The sequence below is a fragment of the Hyaena hyaena genome, unplaced genomic scaffold, assembly GCF_003009895.1.
Source record: "Hyaena hyaena isolate Hyena2069 unplaced genomic scaffold, ASM300989v1 scaffold_157, whole genome shotgun sequence".
In the NCBI taxonomy this organism is placed as follows: Eukaryota; Metazoa; Chordata; class Mammalia; order Carnivora; family Hyaenidae; genus Hyaena; species Hyaena hyaena.
In genome coordinates this window covers 1,092,061-1,113,211 of record NW_024080789.1, presented here as the reverse complement: position 1 = coordinate 1,113,211, position 21,151 = coordinate 1,092,061, and the positions used below count along the sequence as shown (strand labels likewise).

At 54.9% G+C, this 21,151-nt stretch overlaps 1 protein-coding gene across 1 annotated transcript in view; it reads left to right on the top strand.

Moving 5' to 3' along the window:
• Nucleotides 1–4,751: 4,751 nt before the first annotated feature.
• Nucleotides 4,752–21,151, top strand: part of SYNPO (synaptopodin) — a 36,364-nt gene continuing 19,964 nt past the window's right edge. Inside the window, exon 1 of the mRNA XM_039239476.1 lies at nucleotides 4,752–5,157. Coding sequence (XP_039095407.1) covers nucleotides 4,752–5,157 — 406 coding nt within the window. The remainder of the gene's footprint in view (nucleotides 5,158–21,151) is intronic.

The window sequence follows — 21,151 nt, the reverse complement described above, 5'->3', positions numbered from 1 at the left end:
CTCTGCCTGGCCACACACGCCCTAGCTTCAGCCTACCGGGGCCCACATTGTTTCTCCAGGTTCATCCGCAAATCGTCCTGCCTTCTTGCCTTCACTGGGCCTTGATGGATGGAGCACCTTCCAGCCCTCAGAATGCCAAGCACTTCCTGTCAAGGTCCTTCAAATCCAGCTGAAGCATCATTGTCCCCAGGAAGCCCTCCTTCCTTCCCTTCAGCCACGAATCATGAGATCTGCCTCTGAATCTGCATTTCCCTTTCTTTGCAACTGGTTTTTCTTTTTTTAATTCTGTGAGCAATAAGGAGCCATGGAGGGTCCTTGAACAAGTGAGCAAGACATTCAAGGCCGTGCTTTAGAAGAATGGACTGGACCGCATAGAGGGTGGAGACAGGAAGAGACTGCAGGTGGGGAGGCCAGGTGTGGAGACTTCGGGGCCAAAAGGGCTTCAGGAGAATGAGGGTCTAGTCCTCCTGGGCTGCTTCCCCCCTCTCTGCTACTTCCGTTTCCCCTCTATAGGATCAGAGCCTCCGATTTCCCCAACATGACTAAGTCAGGGGGACAGTCCGAACTGACCCCTGCAATGCACATACTTAAGCCCTGATTCTCAGCACCCTTCACTCCCTCTCCCTTCCCCTGCAGCCACAAAGCCCACTGTGGGTACTGCAGCTGGGGAGTCAGGGGGCGCCAGCACTGTACACTCACCTGGCTGTACACTCCTCCCCAGAGCCCAGCAGGTGACAATACAACTGTGCTCCTTCATTCCCTGCTGAGTGATGGAATGAGCCTGCGCTTTTCACTTAATCCCTACAAGAACCCTTTGAAAGAGGCCCTATTTTAACCCATTCTGCAGCTGGGAAAACTGAAGCTCAGAAATATGAAGAGACTCACCCAGGATCAGGTAGACACCAAATGGCAGGGTCAGAATTTGAATCCAGATCTGATCCCAAAGCCAGTGTCTTTCCGCCATCACACAGGGAACAGCAGAAGGAACATGGGGTTTCCAAGGCCACGTTCCCTGGGCCCGCCCTCGGGAGGTCTCGGCAGCCCCTCAGAACGGTGTGCCCAGGGACTGTAGAGCATCTGATGCTGTTTGGACCCCTGGAGGTCAGGGGAGGGAGGAGGGAAAGCTGACCCCTTGGGGAGGAGCAGGGCTTAGCTGGAGGCAGGTGCCCGGATGCCTGGGTCCTCGGGCGAGGCTTGCATCTGACGTGCTGTACAACCTGGGTGAGTCCTTCCGTGCTCTGGGCCCAGAGTTGCCCTTTCCGAGAAGAGGACAATAGTTTTGCTGCCTTCTGTGTCAGCCCTGCCTGTCGAGGCTCCGTGCCCTTAGAGCCGGTGGCCAGATGAGGGATGTGGATTTGAGGGAGCTGGCATTAGAGGAACCCCCCCTTCATTTCTGTTCAGGTTGGAACAGGCTCTCTCCTGCCCACATTTGGAGATGTGCCCACACAGATGGGACCCCTGCACGGGTTCCCAGAGTTAAGTCTGCAGCCACCGAGAGCTGAGGGTGAGAGCACGGAGCCCAGCAGCAGAATTCACATCCTGTTCTACCACTCACCCCTGGTGTGCCTCTAGATTTGGAATTTACCTCTTCTTGCCTCAGTTTCCTCATCTGTAGGCAGCACTCACACACCCGCTGCCCAGGAGTGTTAGATAAAAGCCTTGGCCACGCACTAGCAGATGCTCTCAGTAAGCGGCAGCTGCCGTTATTGTTGTGGGTCCTGACCACCCTGCCCCTGCCCTGGCCTCCTGAGCTCAGTGGGTGTTCCAGGGCTCAGGCTGCAAGGGGCCTGCCCAGGCCCCCCAGCTGGGCTGGGAGTCCTCCCTTCTCGGAGGGAGACTTGAATTGGAGTGCTCCTGCCAACCCCTCCCTCCTGGCTTGGCAGCCTGAAGACAACGCTGGCCAAAAATATTTGTGTGGGTGGCGGAAAGTTAACTCTTCCGCCTCTCTCTTCTTTCCTGGAAACCGTGGCCACCGTCAAATACAGCAAAACAGAAGCAGCGATAGAGCGACGCGAGGCCCGTGTGGGGTGTCGGGGAGAGCCCTGCCCCCCACACCCACGCCTGCCTGTTGCCATCTGGCTCTGTGATGGTGTGGGTGGAGGTGGTGGGGGTGGGGAGGGGGGCTCCAAGGGCTTAGAATCACGGCATCTTGCAATGCCAGGGTTCGAGGGACCCTCCGGCATCACCTGGCTCAACCCCTCCATTGTGCCTTTGGGCAAATGGACTCCAGAGTACAAAAGGCACCTGCCCAAGGTGCATGGCCAGTTAGGTCTTTTCAGAATTCTACTGGTTCTTCACGAGATTCTAGGATTCTGTGAATCTCTAGTGGTGGAAATCTGGCAGCAGCTACTGTTAGCAAAAGCGTGGGGAGGAAAGGGCTCTGGAGCCCTCTCTTCTATGTCTCCATGTCCACCATCACGGTCAAGGTGTCAAAGCTGGGTCCAGATGGAGCCCTGTTACTTACTAGCTACATGACTTAGGCCAAAGTCACTTTGCCATCTGAGCCTCAATTTCCTCACTTCTGAAATGGGGTAACACCAGTACCTCTCTCAAAGGGCTGTCGTGATGATTTGTTTCAACAACCTGAGTGAGTGGCACAGTATGGAGTAGGTGTTCAAATGCGGTGAGTGCCCGTTCTTCTCTGGGCAGAAGGCTGGCGTCTTTGTGCTGATTTCCCTCCCACTGCGACTGCTCTAACAGGTGTCTGTTATCTTTCCAACCCTGATGCTTGTTTGCTTTTCCCTAGTTGGCGCTGATTTGCCCCAGGGCCTGGTAATGCGCTTATCTTGCCTCTTGCCTACCACACTCTCCTGGCACAGCTCCAACCAGAAGCCAAGGCCTTAACCCAGTCTGCTAGCCTCGGGGGTAGGGGTGCCTGACCTCACCTGGGGGTGGAGGCATGACCTCCAGGTCAAGTACCACAGCAGGTAAGGTCGGTCAGTGTAAGCCCCGAGGCCACCAGTGTCCCCAGACTTTCACAACTCAGGATTCTCACTATCCACGCAGGGGCCAGCCAGTGTGTGTGTGTGTGTGTGTGTGTGTGTGTGTGTATGTGTGTGCTCACGTGGGTTGGGGTGGGGGTGGGTTCTTCTCTCCCCATTTCACAATAGGATAAGTGAGATTCGGAGAGTGCATACTTGCCAGAGTTCACATCGCTAAGCAGAGGTGGAATCTGTTAACCAAGAGCTCTAAATCCCAGGTTTCCTCCTAGGGTACATGGCCACTACCCTTGTCCTAAGCTCTATCTGCCCATCCTGGGGCATGCTGCCCACCTCTGCTCTGTGCCTCCACAGATGATTTTCAAACCTTTGTCTCCAGGCCCCTACATGGAGCTGACCACACTCACCTCCCCCGGAAGCCTCCAAATCAAACTCATCTCCCTGCTCCTCTGGACACCTGCTCCTTCCCCATGTACTCCCCATCTCTATTAACGAAATCACCCCCGTCACCAGAGCGACACCAGAGTGACAAGCCTCGTTGCTGCCTAGGCTCCTCCCTCTTCCTCCACACCCACTCTCCATCTGCCTCCCAGGCCGGCCAGTTCCTCCCGCCCAGGTTCCTCTCCCACGCACCCCTGTCCGCATCCCACATGCCCTCTCTCCGAAATCATCATCGCTGCTAACATTTATAAATAATCATACTGTTATTATTATGGTTCTTATTATCATTCACAACTCCCCCCACCAGCTTTTCAGGCTTCATGAATCAGAATGCCATATCTTCTGTATCCCCATTGTCTTCCCAGTAGCTTGTATGGTGTCTGACATGCAATAAAAGCTCAGGATATTTTTTTGTAATGAAAGAATGGCCAGTGTGTGTTAAGTGACGTCCCCAAAACCCTACTGAGTCCTCTGCATGCATTTTCTCGCTGAATCTTCCACACAATACTCACATGGAGATATTATGGTTCCTATTCTACAGATAGGGAAGCTGAGATTCAGAGAGGTCAGCTAGACAGGTGGCTGGGCTGGGGTTCTAGCTCAAAGCCCGGGCACACCAGCACATCCCCCTCGGTGCACAGCCTCTTCCATGGGCCCCTGGCCCCAGTCTTGTGTCCTCTGCCTCATTGTTCCTGTGAGTCCCGTGGTGTATGTACCTTTGCTGGTATGTGAGAGAATGCTTTCTAGGCGGTGCCCAGTTAAGTATTTTTAAATAACCAGATATTTATTTAATGTGTATTGGGGGGAAATGACTTAGCACGATGTACTTGTGGTTTTCCTGCAATTATTGCTTAAGATAAGTCTAAAGGGATAGAAGTAAGTTATTTAAAGTCGACTTATGGAAAAATAGTAAGCAAACAAAGCGTCAGGTGGCATAAGGAGACGGTGAACGTCTGGGATATCAAATGGCTAAAGCTTGGGACTCTGCTGTGGGTTTGTGAGCCTGTACCCCAAACCCCAGCCAGTTCTCAGGGCCACTTAAGGTGGGCAGGTCTCAGAAATTCGGCCCAGAACACCCAGCAGACTGTCTCATCTGCTGTTTCCTTTTTCCCCGTGCAGATAGATCATCTTGAAGGAGGGCCCCACGGACCAGACACAGGTTGAGAGGAGGGCTCGGGGTCCACCACCTGACCTGGCCCAGGAGGGCCCCACAGTTGGACGTTGCCCCAGCTCTGTGAGTTGGCTGAGGAAGACGAAGCTGCAGAGAGCCAGAGGCGACCCCTGGAGAGGAGCCCAGACGTGTGCTCGCAGGGGTGGCCAGCCTGGCCCCCGCTTTTGTGCTTCTGTGCATCACTAAGGAGAGGCAGCACCATGCTGGGTCCCCACCTCCCACCTCCACCCCTGGGGCCCAGCGAAGACAGGCCTACTCCCTGCACCTTCCGGATCCCTGATGGGAGCTACAGGTGTCTGGCCTTGGAGGCTGAGGAGAGCAGCGGTGAGGAGGGCCTGCAGGGAGAGGCAGGGCTCACGAACTTGGATGAGGACAGGGTGGCCAGCAGGAATGGGGACGCCTCTGCCTGTGAAGCCACCCAGGGGGCACCAGAGCTACCCAATGCCCCAGGCATCCAGGCACCCAGCTGCTCCAGGAAAGCTCAAGGGCGGTCCCAGCATGAAAACAGGGCCAGCCAGGACAGGGACGCAGCGAAGGCTCGGCCGGTGATGACAGCTCGCCCCAGCCCCAGCCCCAGCGCAGGGCCCAGGGTTGCCCAGAAACCAGGTAAGCACACACCCCTTTTCCCCTGGACTGCCAGAGCCCACTGGGGACCTCACAGGTCTCCTGACCATATTTGCCCATAATACATCACAGTCCATCACAGTCCCATGGCCATGTCCCAGTTAACAGCTGTGGGGAGACAGGGGCGGCTGGGAGTTCCATGCCACATCTATGCCCACTCTTTTCTCTGCCAAAGGGGGCACGGGAGAAGGCAGTGAGAGAAAGCCCTGTTACCATGCTTGGTTAAACAGAAGTCCATCTCTCACTCTTGTCTGCCTTTAATCACTCGTGCCAACCAATGGCCTTGGATTCCAGGCAATGAAGGGGCAGGACTGCCTCTCATCAAACACGTTGAGTGTGCCGGCTGCTCGAGGGTGCTGGGGACACAGCACTGGGCAAGGCAGATGTGGTTGCTGCTCTCGTAGGGTTTCTGAGGTACAGACTGAAGCTGTTCATCCAAGCTGACTTCCTAATCTTACAGATGGAAAAACTGAGGCCCGGAGTGAGGAAGAGACTGCTCCAGGTCTCTTGGCCTATTGGTGGCTGAGCTGGGCCCACATTCCTCACCCAGACCCCAGCTTCCCATCTGTTGGAGAAAACATAAGCAGGATCTGTGTCACCTGGGCTGCAGTGAGGACCCAAGGAAAGTGTATAGGGAAGAGCTCAGTATTCATGCATGGGAGGAAGGAAGGAAAGACAGGAAGGAAGGAAGGAAAGAAGGAAGGGAGGAAGGGGGAGGATGAAGGGAGGGAGGGAGATAATTTTCCTGCAGGCTGCAGGAGTCAGGAGTTGGCAGAGCAGGGCAGAACAGGGAAACCCACACTGAATCACCTCCATTGCCTGGGCCCATGGAAACGCTGAAGTGGGTCCAGATGGAGAGGACGTGAGCCAGGCCATGCTTGCTCAGGCGGGGAGCTGCTGCCAGCAGATCCTGGGGGCACAGGGTGTGTGGGGGACACAGGCCTGGGAGGGCTAATGCGTCAGGAAAGTGAAGGAACACCTCATTTCTCTGCAGGCATTGCTGCCACCCTGGTTGGCATCTCACCAGCCGTCCCGCCCACTCTCTTTTCTGAAATCACTCTCTCCAGGCTCTGATCAGCCCCCATGCTTGGGTCACCCAGGGAGCTGGGCAGGATCCAGGAGATGCCTTCGATGCATCTAGGGCAAGAAGGAGGACCCCAGGAGGGCCCAGCAGCCTTAAACTTGGAGCTGGGCCCTCACACCAGAGTCAGCCCAAACTCAGGTCCCCCAGAGCCTGAAAGCCCCAGAATCTGCTCCCTTTCCTCTCACAGACCACGGTTGAGGGTCAGGAGACATGGGTGCTGGTTTGGAACCTGATACCAACCAGCCAAACCCCAGCATATCGCTTCCCCTTAGTGAGTTGCAGTTTCTTCATTTGTGACAATAAAACGAAAACAGGCACCCTCTCTACCTCACAGAGTCATTATGAGGTTGCACTGATCTTAGATTGGGGTGGTGTTTTGGAAATTTTAGAGTGATCACATGACAGATGTTAATAATAATTAAAATGATCATCATCAACTCAACAGTACAACAGCTACTATTCGTTAAGCCCTTACGTGCTAAGCCCACTGCACCAAGAGCTTTATATATATCGCTTCACTTAACCTCATAGTAATCCCCATGAGGGACATGCTATGATTATCTCCATTACACAGATGAGAAGACTGAGGTTCAAAGAACGTAGGTGACTTGTGACTTAATCTAAGACTCCTGGCTAGTAAGTTGCTATGCCATGAGTCAACCATGGTTTTTTGAAATGGGACATTGTTCTTAGCCACCACTGTATTCTGGATGTATAAGGAGAGATAACATCATGGGAGTGGAAGAGACCATGGGTAAAGAGGGGGGAGGGGCCACACTGAATGAATCCTGTTGGCTTCTCACACAGAGCTAGGTCATTTCTGAACACCTCATTCTCATCGATCTTACTATAGTCTTTCAAGGCAGGTATGAGTCTCCCCATTTTACAGGTAACATGGCTGAGGCTCGAAGACCTAAGTCCCTTGCTCAAAGTCACACGGTCAGTGTTGGAGCTGAGACTATCATCGTGGTCTTCTTCCTCACAGTGCGGTTCGTTTCTCTCTTTAATGTCCAGCCAGATGGTCTCCAGTTGTGTCCTGAACATTTCTAGGGACAAAGGGTGCCGGAGTGGCCTCAGGAGGATGTCAAGGGGAAGTCTTCTCACGGGTGCAAGCAGGAAGGAATCTGGGTCTTGCAGAAGAGCAGAAATCCGGGTGGTCTTGGGTCAGAGCCCGCCCTGGCCAGTGCTGCTCCCTCGGGGAAGGGAGTGGCTAGGGCCCCTTCCCTCTGCCTGGAGATCCGGACGGAAGAGGTCTGTGGGGCTGCCAGGTTATTAGTGGATTAGGGCTTCCTTTTAAAGCTTCCTCCTGGTACCGCCAAAGGATTATAAGCATCTTCAGACAATTACACCCGTCCTTCCTCAATTATACCTGCCGCCCTTGAGGGCTCCCTGGCAGCTTTAAGTATGGGTCATGGTGTCTTCTGCCGTGGGCACCCACCACTTGGGGTGGGTGGGTGCATGGTGCCAGTTCTCTAGAGCCCGAGGACCAGCTGGGCAGGGCACAACCGGGTCTTTGGCAGGCTGGAGGAGCAAGGGGAGCGGAGAGATGAGGCGAGCACCAGCCTGCAGCCCAAGTCTCCTGCCATCAGCTGCTGCCCACTTGAGAGAATATATATGAGAAGGCAAGGTTCGCGTAAGGCTCGTGGTTGGCCTTCCACTGCTAGTAGTTGGTCCATGGCTCACCAAGAGAGCCCTGAGCTACAGCCGCCGTCCTCACCATGAAGTCTCAGCTGGCCATGACTGGCAGGGCTCACTGAGATTATTGTGTAGATAATCCTAAGGCGACTCTGAAGCCCAGAGGTGGTAAGAGACTTGCCCAAGGTCACGCAGTAAGTTGGTGCAAAACTAGAGCTGGAACCCACGGCTTTCCCCGCCCAGTTCAGCTGCCACACGCTGTGCGAATTGCTTTGTATGGACCACCTCATTTCACCCTCTGAACAGCCCTAGGACGTTCATGTTTCCCTATCTCTGCCTCACAGATGAGGAAACTAAGGCACAATGACTGAAAGCGACTTGTCAAAGCCTCAGGCCTGTGGGTGGAGGAGTGGAGATTTGAACCCCAGGAGGTCTAGGCCCATGCTTTCTACCACCTTCTGTGCTGTGCTTGTCTCCATGGAAACGAGGCAGCAGGCTGTGTTCTTCCACCCACCTAGGGCTGGAAAAAGGTTGTTCAGGCTCTGGAGGATGGTGGGGGATTCTGCCAAAGCCATGTTCCCTGTTCCCTCCCTCTCTCCACTTAGGGAGACCTGGGATCCACCACCGATCCAGCCCCTCCTTTGTCTGTGGCTTTGGGAGAGCTGCCTTGCCTCCTCTCCAGGCCATTTGTCATTGGGGGCCCAGGCCATCTGGAGGGCTTGGAGGCCATTCTAACTCAAATGGACACGGCTCCGAGCCTCTAAGGTGGGGGTGTGGGTGAGGATCTGGCTCTTCAGACGCACCCTGCCCCTGGCCATGTTTCTATTGTTGAGGCAGAGGAGCCCCTGGTCATGATAAGAGGTGACAGTGGTCACCTGGTGAAGACAAGTTCCCTGCGCATTAGGCTTGTGGGAGAGAACATAGACAGAGCAGGAGACTGGGCAGGACGCCAGCCACGCCCCCTCTCACTTCCACACTCCGCAGTGACCATAATAAAAGGGCAATGGTGTGGGAGCAAGGCTTACAGGGTCATGGGTACCTTACATGTGCACTCACACCCATGTTCACAACCCCCCCCCCGCCATGGGTGTATATACACACACGGTGAATGCATACCATCTTCTTATGCAGATATTCACATGCATATAATCACATATCTGCACACACATGCATGCATGTACATGCCCTCAGACACCCACCTATTCACGCGTGCAGTATATACGAGCACACACGTGCACACCCCTCACTCAGGCATGCCTACCTTTCACATGTGACACATGACGTGTATCAGATTTGCATACACAGCTACAGTCCCGCCTGAACACACACAAGCCCACATATTCCTTTCCTTAGATATAGGCCGAAAGCATGTTCTCTTCTCCACTTTCTTTTGCTCGCTTACCTACACTTTAAAATCTCTCCTGCACGCACACACTATCTCCTGTAGGCATCCCCACTCTTGCACACCCACCGTCAAACACCTACGTACAGACTGAACCACTTTCTGTCCTCCTTCGTCTTCCCCATCTCTCTCTTTCATACCCACCCACACAGTAATTCTAGCTTCTCTCCCCCGCCCCCCTTCTCTCTCTCCCTCTCACCCACACAGTTTGTTTCCTGGTTTTCCACAAGCTGGGCTATAGCCACTTTCATAGCACATGGGCTCACAAGGCAGGCAGTGCCTTGCCTGGTGCCGATCCCCAGGACCCCCTCCATTTTCCACTTGTGGCAGCCTCAGCACAGGAGCAGCCTCGGTCGGTCGGGTTGGGTAGGAGGAATTCTCTGCAGACCAAGAGGCCAACCAGAGAAGAGGTGGGAGCAGCCACACAGGGTTTGCCTCTCTGTCACCTGACGTCCCGCACTCTGAGCCCGCCCACCCAGGACAGGGGGTGTCCCAAACCCAGGCCACCTGCAGCTCTGTGTTTCATGGAACGTCTGGTGGGGTGGGGTGGGCTTACATGAGCGCATGTCTAACTTCCTCTAGCAGGAATCTAAACACAAAACCTTGATATGAAAGACAAATGAAAAGTGGAACCACCCTGATTGAAGGGGTGGGGTACTGGCAACCCAGGGAAACTTTGGTGAAAACCCAGGCCAACATTTTCCCAAGTGTAGTTAGTTTTGTTTCAAAATGGGTGGGAGTGTGAAGGATGCTTGTTGTCAGTACCGTTTCCAAGCCCACTGCCTCTTCACCACCGGGAGGCTGTGCTAGAACGTGGAACCTCCACTTTTAACAGTACCCCCCCCACTTTGATTCTGATGCGCAGGGACCACTTTTGTGGGGCTCTGCTGAGCTCAGGCTGAATGGCATTGAGTTCAATGAAAAGATGGGGAACGGAAGCTCAGGAGCCACACAGCATCCCTGCATGGTTGCTGCTGACCCACCAGTTATGTCAGGGCATGGCCCCAGGCCAGCGGGGAGGTGGCGGCCTTCCTCAGTCCCCGTTTGCCTCAGTCCTACCGAGGTAGGACTCAGTCACCAGGGCTGAGAAGGGGGAGGGAAGATGGGCCCGAGGGGCACCGCATCTGGGTCTGAAAAGCAGGGGGCTGGAGAGGTGGGAGTGGTGTCAGTTATGGGAACAGAATCACAAAGATTTAAGAGGGGTGGTTGGAGGGATCGGGAAACGAGGGGGAGGTGAAGTGGATGGGGAGACAGAAAGAACTGGGTGAAATGAAAGCTGAGGAATTTAGAGACCGACCTGGAGATCAAAAAAAAAAAAAAAAAAAAAAGAGGAGGAGGAAACAGAGAAATACAACAAGGCAGCGGCGGAGTGTAGCACAGAAAAGGAAAGCGGGAGAAAAAGGGGGACCGCCAGGATCCCGGGGCCGAGCCCGCGGGGGAGGGAGTCGCACCTCCGGGGGCTGGGCGGGGCGGCGGGCGGGGCGGCGCTAGGGCCCCGGGGAGCGGGCGGCAGGAGCGCGGCTCGCCCGCCCGCCCAGCCCTCCCGGCTCCGGGCTCCCAGCTCTGGGTCCCCGAGAAGCCCTCTAGGAGGTGGAGGTGGCGGCGGCGGCGACGCGGCAGGGGCGCCCGGCGCGGGGCGGAGGCGGCGGGGGTCTCGGGGCGGGGCGCACTGACGGACGCAGCCAGGTGCGCGGAGGCGGCGGCGCCCGTGAGCTTGGGGACCGTGAGCGGCAGCTGGAGGTGAGTGAGGGGCGCCGGCGGGGCAGGGGTGCCGGTGCCGAGAGAGCCTCGCCCCTTCCCACCTGTGCTGTTCCCTGCGCCGCCCAGGTGGAGATGGCACATTTAGACTTCAGTCCCCGCGCACAGGGTGACCTTGGCTGAGTCGCTGCTTCACTCCGGACCTCAGTTTCCCCATCTGTACCGTGGGGCGGGGGTGCGAGGGGGCGCTGGGGAAATCCCGAAGCTCTCGAGCAGCCGGGGAGCGGGAGGACGCCCCGACGCGGTGAGGCTCCTTACCAAGGCTGCGCTGGGGCCCCGGCCCTGGAGCGCCAGCCCGCAAGCACATCGGGGGGCCGGGGCTGCGGACCGAGGGGCACCAGGCCGAGGGGTCTGCGCCCCCAGCCAGCCCTGGGAAAGGCGGGCTGGGCTCCGGCCCGGTTGACCAACATGGGCGCCCGTGGGGTGGCAGAACGGCGTGTGCTGGCCTCGCGTCCCACTTCCCGCGGGCGGGGCGGTGGCACAAGGCTCTGGCCGAGAGGGCGAGGCTTGCGGGGACGCGGGACCTTCCCGCCGCGGAGACCCCCTGGGGAAATCGAGGCCCTTCCTGAGCGCCTGGGGGCAGAGGAGGACCTGTCCTAAGGGCTCTACAGCAGATTCTCACACACACCGCCCCCATTGCCCCAGTTTGCCAAGGTGAGAGACCGTGGAGGGCGGAGCTCCTTCCTGACCACTACACTGTGGGATCAGGGGCTCGGACCCGGCCCTGACAAGACCTCTTTGAGGACTCTGGGGGAAAGGGTCTCCCTTTCTCCCTACCCCCACCTCAGGCTATAGGCTGACCCTAGATTGGCTCAAGGACCCCCTGTGTTCCATGTCTCGGTTGTCTACAAGGGACAAGAGTGAGCAGGGAAGCAGCCGACACTCCACTCACCCCCCCCCCATCCTGACTGACAAGTGGCAGCTTGCCGTGTGATCTGGAGGCAAGTCCCTGTCCTCTCTGCAGTGAGCGGGTGGGCAGAGTGACCCCTGAGGGTACAGCTGCATTGGAGACAGCAGTGACCCTGCTGGGTGGAGGTGCAGTCAGAGGGTGCCCCACCCCTGTCATGTTGCAGAGTGTAGAGCAAGACTAGATGCTGATCAGAGGGACTAGGGTATGCTGGGGTCTGGAAGTCTTGCTGGTGCCCCTCAGCCCGTCTGTCACCAACTCCAGGCCTGCCCCCATCCTGTGTTGGGGGACGGAGCCACAAATGAACCACCGTATTACCTCAAGCAGTGGGATGGGACTTCTCAAGGGAGTTGAAAAATGCCTTTTGGAGTGGGGTCTCCTGCCTCTGTCTCCATATGAGATCGTGGTTTGATTCTTCCTCCTCTCTGGTCCTCAGTTTCCCCTCCTGTACAACAAGGGGAAAGGACTAGGATCACTATTTTGATATTCAGAGAACGTCCAAAAGGCAAGTTTTTTGTTGCTGTGCTGTCCTGGCTCCCACTTTTTTGCAGGGTGGCTAGCTCCCCCCCCACTGCCTCCCCAACTAGCACCTAAATCAAGCTGTGATTGGAATCAGCTTTAATGGTTAAAATAAGGCCTTTAACCCCTTCCCTCTCTTGTTAGCTATTGCCCTTCCCCCAAGATGAAAAAAAGAAAAAATTCCTGTGGCATTCAGGTGCCTGCATCTCAGCTGATCCCTAGCCTCTTTGGTCAGCATTTGATGTAATCTCTCCATTCTAGAGTTGGAGAGACTGAGGCTGCGGAGGGGATGAGATCTGCCCAGGGTAGTTCTGTGAGTAGAAGGCAACAGAACCCTCTTTCCTTTGGACAGAGCAGCTTATGATAGGGAGGGGGCCAGTGGCAGAGGAGCATCTGGAGAGACGGGAGGAGCGCAGGAGGAACCTTTTCTATACGTCCTTCTCACCCGGGTCGTGCCCTATCTCCACAGTTGACAGGTGTCACCCTGCGGCTCCGTTATGGCTCTGTGAGGTGGTCTGGGCATGGGTCAGCACACTCCCTCCACCTGCCAGCGCTGCATGCACCTGCAGGTCTAGGGGCCTGGCCTGGGAGCACCTTTTCCTTCAGGGCAGCTCCCAGGCTTCCAGACATGAGCTCATCAGAGCTGTTGATGCCAGGAAGGGAGGGACCGAGGGGGGAAGCAGGCAGGGCTGCCTAGCTGAGGGAACTGCACGCCCCCAGGAAAGTGGAAGGGCGCCACCGCCACCATTGCGGAGGATTTGCAGGCTCTGGCCCCTATTGTCATGTGGAGGCAGTGACAAGATAGGCCAGCAGAGGGTCAACTGGGGTGGGGGTGGGGATGGCCAAGTGCCCTGGGCTGCAGTGCAGGGACCGGGGTGTTAAGCTGATCTCTGCTGGTTGCTTGCTTGCTGTGTGACCTTGGGTGAATCCCTTACTCTTTATGGGACCTCAGGGTCCCTGGATAGCAACGAGATGGGGTGGGTTCTTGGGCACTAGGGTTACAATAGTGAACAAGACAGGTCCCTGCCCTCAAGGAGCTTGCATTTTAACTGGGGAGATAGACAAGAAAAAGGACAGCAAAGGAATAAACAAGATATTTTCAGATAGATAAAAGTGGTGTGTATATTTTTAAAAACCATGCTGCTAAGATGGAGAACAGTTGGAGGGACTACTTTGTGTTGGTGGCTAGAGAAGGCCTGTCTCACTCCATTGGAGTAGAAACCTGAATATTATTTGAAGGAGTGGTCATGCTGGCTTCCTGGAGGAGGTACCCTCAGAACTTGGGTCTAGAGATATGGGAGGGATTTGGTTGGAAGGAAGGACAGTAAATGGTTTAAATGAGGAGCTGGGGTGGAGGTAGGATGGCCACTGGCTGGAGGTTATGAAAATGCCTTCATCCCTCACAGCTTCAGGCCGCAGACCCAAAGGAGCCGCAGGCCTGTGCTCTGGGCAGAGGAGTGGCTGGGCTCTGCTGAGTTAGGCCTGTGTATGTGTGAGCTCATAGTCCATTGTGAACTGTCCCTTGATACTAGGGCTCAATCGCTACCCAGTGTGGCCAGAGGGGGAGTCAATGTGGGGACAGCCTCCAAGCCCTGTAATTCCAGAGGCTCACAAAAGCCCTCTCTCTCCAGAATGAAATCTTTACCCACTGGCCACTGCCTGAAATTCCTCCATCCTAGCTTCATCTTTTCCACTCAGTGAGGCAGTATAGTATAGGACTGTGACTCCCCCACCCCTCCCCTGTCCAGCTTCCCAGGGCTGCTGCAGGTGAAACAAAGTTCGGTCTACTCCTGTGTGACCTGCTTCCTGTGCGTCTGGTACACAGATTCCGTGGCCGGACCCCTGGGTTCTCCTCCTGGCTAGCTGGGAGATCTTAAGCCTATTATATAACCTCTCTGGGCTTTGTGTTTCCACATCTATAAATAGAAAAGATAATAAACCCTGCTTTACTGTTGTTTTGAAATTAAATGATGATAAATGCTAACAAAGCTAAGTATTACTTATTAAATCGTATTGTCATGTTTTGATCTCTGTTAAAATAGCAAGCCTTGGAGGAGATGGACTCTAGCTCAAGACTTACATCTCAGTATAAATTACTTTTTGATGTTTGGCCAGGAACAGGTTTTGATGGCGGGAGGAAAAGAGCCTGGAAAAGGCCTGGACCGCACGTCAGGAACAAATACTTGAACCTCTAGTCTCGGCTGACTGGCTGGTGGTCTTGGACAAATCACTTGCTCCCTCTGGGGCTCAGGCTTGGGTTCTGAGCTGTTATGAAATGGGGCAGGAAGGATGTGAGGGGATCGTGGGGGTGAAAGAGCTTAGCAGACAACAAAAACATGGGGCCAGCAGGAGGGGCTAGGAAGGGCGGGCTGGATGGGCTTCACAGACAAGAGAGTAAGCTGACTTGAAACGCGCATGCCTAATCTTCTGGAATAAAACCTCTGGGAGACTAAGAATGTTTGACAGATAAAAACCAAAGTTCTTGAAAACTGGTTCATATTTATGGTTACTTACTATGTGCCGAAGGCATTCTAAGTTCCTTACGTGTCAACAACACCATGAAGTTAAGACTGTTATTATCAACTTTTACAGACGGGAAACTGAGGCACAGAGAGGTTACATGGGTTTACCAAGGTCACACCACTGGTAAATGGCCAGATTCAAGCCCAGGCAGTTTGCTCTAAAGCCTGTGAACTTAACTTCTACACAATACAATCTTTCCTGCTGTAGATGGAGTGCCAGAGGCTCCGAGAGGCCAGGCCACCTGCTTAAGAACACACAGCATTCCTCTTTGATCTTCTTCATCTCTGTCCCTCAGGTCCTGGAAGGAGGAGCCTGAGGTCTTGGGCCTGGGGTTCTGAGGTTGGCCCTTGAGCCAGCTGAGGCTCTTTTCTCCCCACCTGCCCTCCTCCCCTGGGAGTAGATCAGGGAGGATCAAGTGTACCTTGGGAGTGCTGTGGGCACAGAGGCTCAGCCAGAACCTGATGAGTGGGTGTCATTAGTGTCACAGAGCCCGAGTGAATCCTGAGAGCTTGTGTTGTAATGAACTTCTGTGGAGTCTGGCATGCCTCCCACCACGGTACAGACTGGGGAGACTGAGGTCAGACAGTCCAGGGAGCAGCCAGAGGTCACACAGGTAGCCCTGCTGTCCTGCCTTCTGGGATGCTTAGGACTTGTGGGCTCCAAGAGGAGATGGGATGGCCCTGGTCTCAGCCAGGACCTGATTCCTGATATAGGGCCCTTTGGGAGGGCACATGAAGTTGGGGAGTGGGGAGGGTGCCTATTAAAAAATAGACTGTCACGCGCATGGGGAACAAGCATGCCACCACCCAGCCTGTGCCAGTTGGCTCCCCCATGCCCAGCTGCCAGGCCCCACTCAGGGCTCCCGCTGGGGGCTCCGCCCACCCCACCCTGGCACTGGGCCTGAGGCTGCATGCTCTTCCTCCTCCACCCCTGCCCAGCCTCCAGGCAGATGGCGCTCTCCCTGAGCCTGGGTGGGCCTGCAGCTTAGCTGTTGGCTTTAAGCTGTGCCAGTGGGGTCTGGTGTCACCACACACTGGCTGTGTGGCCTTGAGTGAGGCTCTTTCCCTCTCTGGGCCTCAAACACAGACAGAGTAATGCTACCAATTAAAGCTGTTTATAGCTTCCAAAGCCTTTGCCGGATTCCATCGCCCATTTAGACCCCAAAAGAGTGCTAGAGACCCACCCGCCTCAGAGAGTGACGTGACCTGTGAGGCGTCCTCAGCTGGAGAGTTGCAGAGCACGGGACCAGACCCAGATGATCTTGCAAACCCCAGGCCCCTATACCCTCTTCAGGGTGAGCAAGGCCAGAAGCCACAGAGGTGGGAGGCTTTGTAGTAGCGATGTCAGCAGTGTTGTTATCCGTTCCTTCCTTCATCCAGTCACCAAATGTTTATTGAGCCCCAGCCATGGCCGACGCACAGAGGCAGGCACTGAGCAGAGCAGTGACAGCCAAGGTCCCTGCCCTTCGGGGCTGCTAACCATCGTCAGCCAGGGCAGACTGACCCTTCAAAGGTATGATGGGATTACAGATGTAACGAGAGTTTGGAGGAGAGGCAGAAGAATACCTGTCAACAGGCCTGAGTGAGAAGTGTGGTCAGAAAGGGACAACAGAGAGGGTCAGGACAAAAGGCTCTAAGCAAAAGCAGCAGCCTCTGCCAAAGCCCTGGGGGTGAGGAAGCGCCCGGGCCCTGTCTGAGCACTTGAAGGAGGGCTGGGGTGTTTGGTGGGGAGGCACTGAGGCGGGCTGCTGAGGCCTGTGGGTAGGGGCGGTGGGGCTGGTCATGTAGGGCCCGGAGCCTGCTAAGGGGCTGGAGGACAATCCTGGGAAGGAGAGGTGCTTCCCAGTGCTGCCCTGGGAGTCTGGTCTTCTCTCCCGCAGATGTGAGCCCTGCCGGAGCTGCCCTGGGGGCCTTCGGCACTCCACCCCCCCTCACCCCCCCGCTTTACCCAACAACTGGATGCACAGTGCTCCGGCCGGCTCTTCCTGTCAGTCTAATGGCCGCCTGATGCATCCTGCCTTCCACGGGGTTCTGGTGGCCCATCAGGCCTCAGACGCAGGCTGGTGAGGGCACGTGCTCAGCTACTCACTTCAGCCAAGTGCCTCTGTTCAGGATAATTCTCCTTCCCTTTTATGCCTGTGGGAGCCTGTGGGCCTGAGGAGGTCTGACTGAATGGAGGCCTGTCACTGCTGCCTGTCCCCTGCCCCGCACCAAGCACCACCTTCCAACCCCAAAGCCCCTCAGGGCCAAACCAGGAAGGGTCAGGTGGCCTGTGTTCAGAGCCCAGCTCTGCTGTATGCTCTTGGACACGTCCCTGCTGCGCTCTGGGCCTCAACTTCTCTGTCTGTATTAGAGGGAAATACTCCAGTTTCCTGTTCTCAGTGTATGGCCTGTGGATGCAATATCAGCATCACTTGGAGGTTTCTTAGAAATGCAGACTCTTAGGCCTCACTCTCGACCTCCTGAATCTGAATCTGCATTTTAGCCACAGCCCTGAGCAATTACATTAAATGTATACTAAAGTTTGAGAGGCACTCTTCTAGGTCAGTCACTTTTGAACTTAAAAAATATTTTTAGGGGTGCCTGGGTGGCTTAGTCTGTTAAACGTCCGACTTTCGCTTAGGTCATGATCTCGCGGTTCGTGGGTTCGAGCCCCGCGTCGGGCTCTGTGCTGACTGCCAGCTCTGAGCCTGGAGCCTGTTTCAGTCTGTGACTCCCTCTCTCTCTGACCCTCTCCTGCTCACGCTGTCTCTCTCTCTCTTAGAAATAAATAAAACATTTAAAAAAAAATTTTAATTAGGGGCGCCCAGGTCGCTCAGTCGGTTAAGTGTCCGATTTCGGCTCAGGTCATGATCTCATGGTCTGTGAGTTGGAGCCCCGCATCAGGCTCTGTGCTGGTGGCTCAGAGCCTGGAGCCCGCTTCAGATTCTGTGTCTCCCTTTCTCTCTGACCCTCCTCTGCTCGCACTCCGTCTCTCTCCCTCTCTCTCAAAAATAAGGAAACATTAAACATTTAAAAAAATAAGTTATAGAATCTTCTTCTCTCTCTGAAGTGTTACATAGGAAACCACCCACTCTCTATTTATTCGCATGAATAGGAAGGGGAGGAATGTGGAAGGGTGGTTGAGGCCTGGGCGTATTAGGACGGGCATCAGAAGGGAGGAGGAAGAGAACAGGAATAGGGCGGGGGTGGTGCTTCTTCCTTATCCCTGAAGAGCTCCTGACCAGGTGCCTCTAAGAGCCTTTTCCACTCTGACCTCCAGAGTCCTTTGTCTTATGGATTTGGAAAAATGGGCTCGGAAGGAGGGTACTTGACCATCCACAGCCTAGTGACGTCTTTCCCTGCTTGTCCCCATCTTGGTGTCCTGTTCCCTTCCCTGTGGAATTCCTGAAAGGGTAGCCGCTGCTATTCTTAGCATGACAGGGTAGTGAGGAGAGAACATGCTAGTGCATTATTTATGCCTCTGAGTCAACAGGATTACATTCAGAGCTCCAAGAACACCGCCCTCCCCGGATGGGAGGGATCTGCCTTGGCAGATGGGGGTGGGCACTTCCCATAACCCATCACCCATCCCCTCTGGCCCTGACCATTCCTGCTCAGTGCCTCCAGCCCCAAGCTGGGAGATGGGTCACAAAATAGAACGGTAAGCCAGGACGAGGGCTGAGTTGCTTTGGAAATCTCATCTCATCTCTACATTCATTTGGCACGAGTTTACTGAGCACGTATTACATGCAGTAGGTGCAGGTGCACTGGCGAATGGCGTAGAATCCCTGTCCTCCAGCAGCTCACGCTTTAGCCTGTGAGTTAACGGCAGCCCCTGTGCCAGGCTTGAACCCGGGCACTTAGCATATAGGAGACCTCGTCCTCACAGTCACCCTGCAGGGCAGGAATCAGGAGACCCCTTTACAAAGGAGGAAACTGGGCACAGCATTTATAAGACTTGCTCAAAGCAGTGATCTGCTCAGCTGGGGCGTGAACTCAGGCTGGCTGGAACAGAACGACCACATCAGGCCAAGTGGCTGCGTGTAATATTACGAGTTTGGAAAGCCCCCTGCGCTGCCCAGGGAGAGGAACATTATGGCTAGAAGGAACTTAACTATTTGAGGCTGTCCTGTTCTCAGGGAACCCTGAGAAGTCACGTGTGTCCAGGGTGGAAGGACAGAGGTACATTGTGGGCCAGAAGCCAGAACCATCTGGGATGAGGGAGAAGGCCCCAGGGTGGCACCTCTCATGAGGTTGAGCCAAAGTCTGTGTCTGGGAGCTGAAGACCTGCATTCTGGGAGATCCTGGCCAGGCCCCTGGGTCTGTCTCTCTCTGCCTCAGTTGTCTAATCTATAAAATAGTGTAACAATTCCTGCTCTGCTTCTGAAGTTGCTGAAGGTGCTGGTGGAACTTTAAAAGTGTGCGTATTCGATGGATGGCATATAATTCTGTAAATAAACATATTTTCTTAAGCATATTTTTTTTTGTTAACATTATGGGCTCTTACTATATACCAAACTGTGCCCCAAGCATTTTCCCATATGTCAATTCTCTTACATAAACAGGTTTATACAATCACAGGCCCAGGGGGTCCTCAACGTGGCTTGTTTCAGAACCCTGCAGGGAGACTGTTAACGTGGTCTGTGGTCTAGGTCTGGGGTGGAGTCCAGGAATGTGCATTTGGGATACACTTCCCGGGGGATCCTACAGCACTTGCAGGTTTCTGTGCCAGAGAGGGGATGGCACGTGCCGGGGGGCTCATGATGGGTTGGAGACCAGACTGGAACTAAAAGCCAGACCCCCAGCTCCCAGTCTGGCCCTTCCTTCCTACTCTTCAGCTGCCCCTCCCTGCCACCCCAAGCAACTTCAAGGGATGAAGCCAAGGAATTGTGACAAGCAATGGTGCTGGTAGCAGCTGGTAGCGTTTACAGTGCCTCCAGAGGCATTTTACATGGCTTGTCCATTTAACTGCAGTATGGGGAGAAGAGGGGACTTTCTTCATGGTGACAAAATCCACTGGCACATTTGAGTATCAGGTGGTAGGTTTTAACGTGTCCCTAGAAAGAGGAAACCTTGCCTCAGTTGCAGGGAGGCTGGAGAAGCGAAGCCACGCCAGCAGTGCTCTTAACATTCCACAGTAGCATGTGCCCTCTGGGCAGGGCTTGTCTGGTAGCTCAGTCACCTGGAGACAGGCGGGCTGGTGGGAGAGAAATGCATGGGCCCTCCCACAAGGCGTCTGCCTGCTGCGGGCCCCACCTCTTGTGCCCCACCCCCCATGATGGGCACCGTCCTCAAACCTGCCAGGCGCCAGCCTGCCTCAGGACCTTAACACCACCTGTTCCCTCTGCCTGCTCTCTCTTCCTAGACATACACGTGCCTCACTCCCTGACCTTCACTTCTTTACTCAGGCGTGACTTCTCCGTGACTTTGATTACCGTATTTACCCTTGCAGACCACTCCCCACCCCGTGCGGTCAGCTGAGGTCTCATCCTTGCTTTATTTCTTTACATAACATTTACCTTCCGACTTACTTGTATAGTTACCCATGTATTTATTATCTTGCTCTCATGCGAGAATGCAAGCAGGGATCTCTGTTACTCTTCCTGGCTGTGAGCAGTGCCTGGCCCTTAGCTGGTGTGCAGTAAATATCTGTTGAATGAATGAGTCCATGCACCACCTATACTTATTTCCTTCGAACTGTCTAGCTTTCATTACCGAAATATCTACTTTTACCTCTCCCTAAGCAGTAATATGCCTTTCACAGTGTTGACGTGTTCATTATACTCCTTTGCCAACACACATGTGAAATGTGCGTAACGATTAACATAACTATTGAGATTTCAGATATCAGATATATTAGATCCTTCTGCTGCCACTGGGGGCCTGGGGGCACCGTTCTCTAGGAGTCGCTGTTCCAGCCCAATCCCTTCTTGGAATCCACAATCTGAAGCCCAAAGAGGGTCAGGAACTAGTCCAGAGTCTCCCCCAAACTGTGACAGGACAGTACTGGGACCAGACCTCCTGAGCTCTAGTCTTCAAGCTGCCTCTGTAGTTTGCGGGACAAGGGGTGGGCAGCACTGGGTGAGCCAGCCTCCCCTCTGGCAGCAGACTCCTCCCGCTAGAGGGGAGCCAGACTGGCCTGGTACTGGGCGATAGGGGCCAGGGCA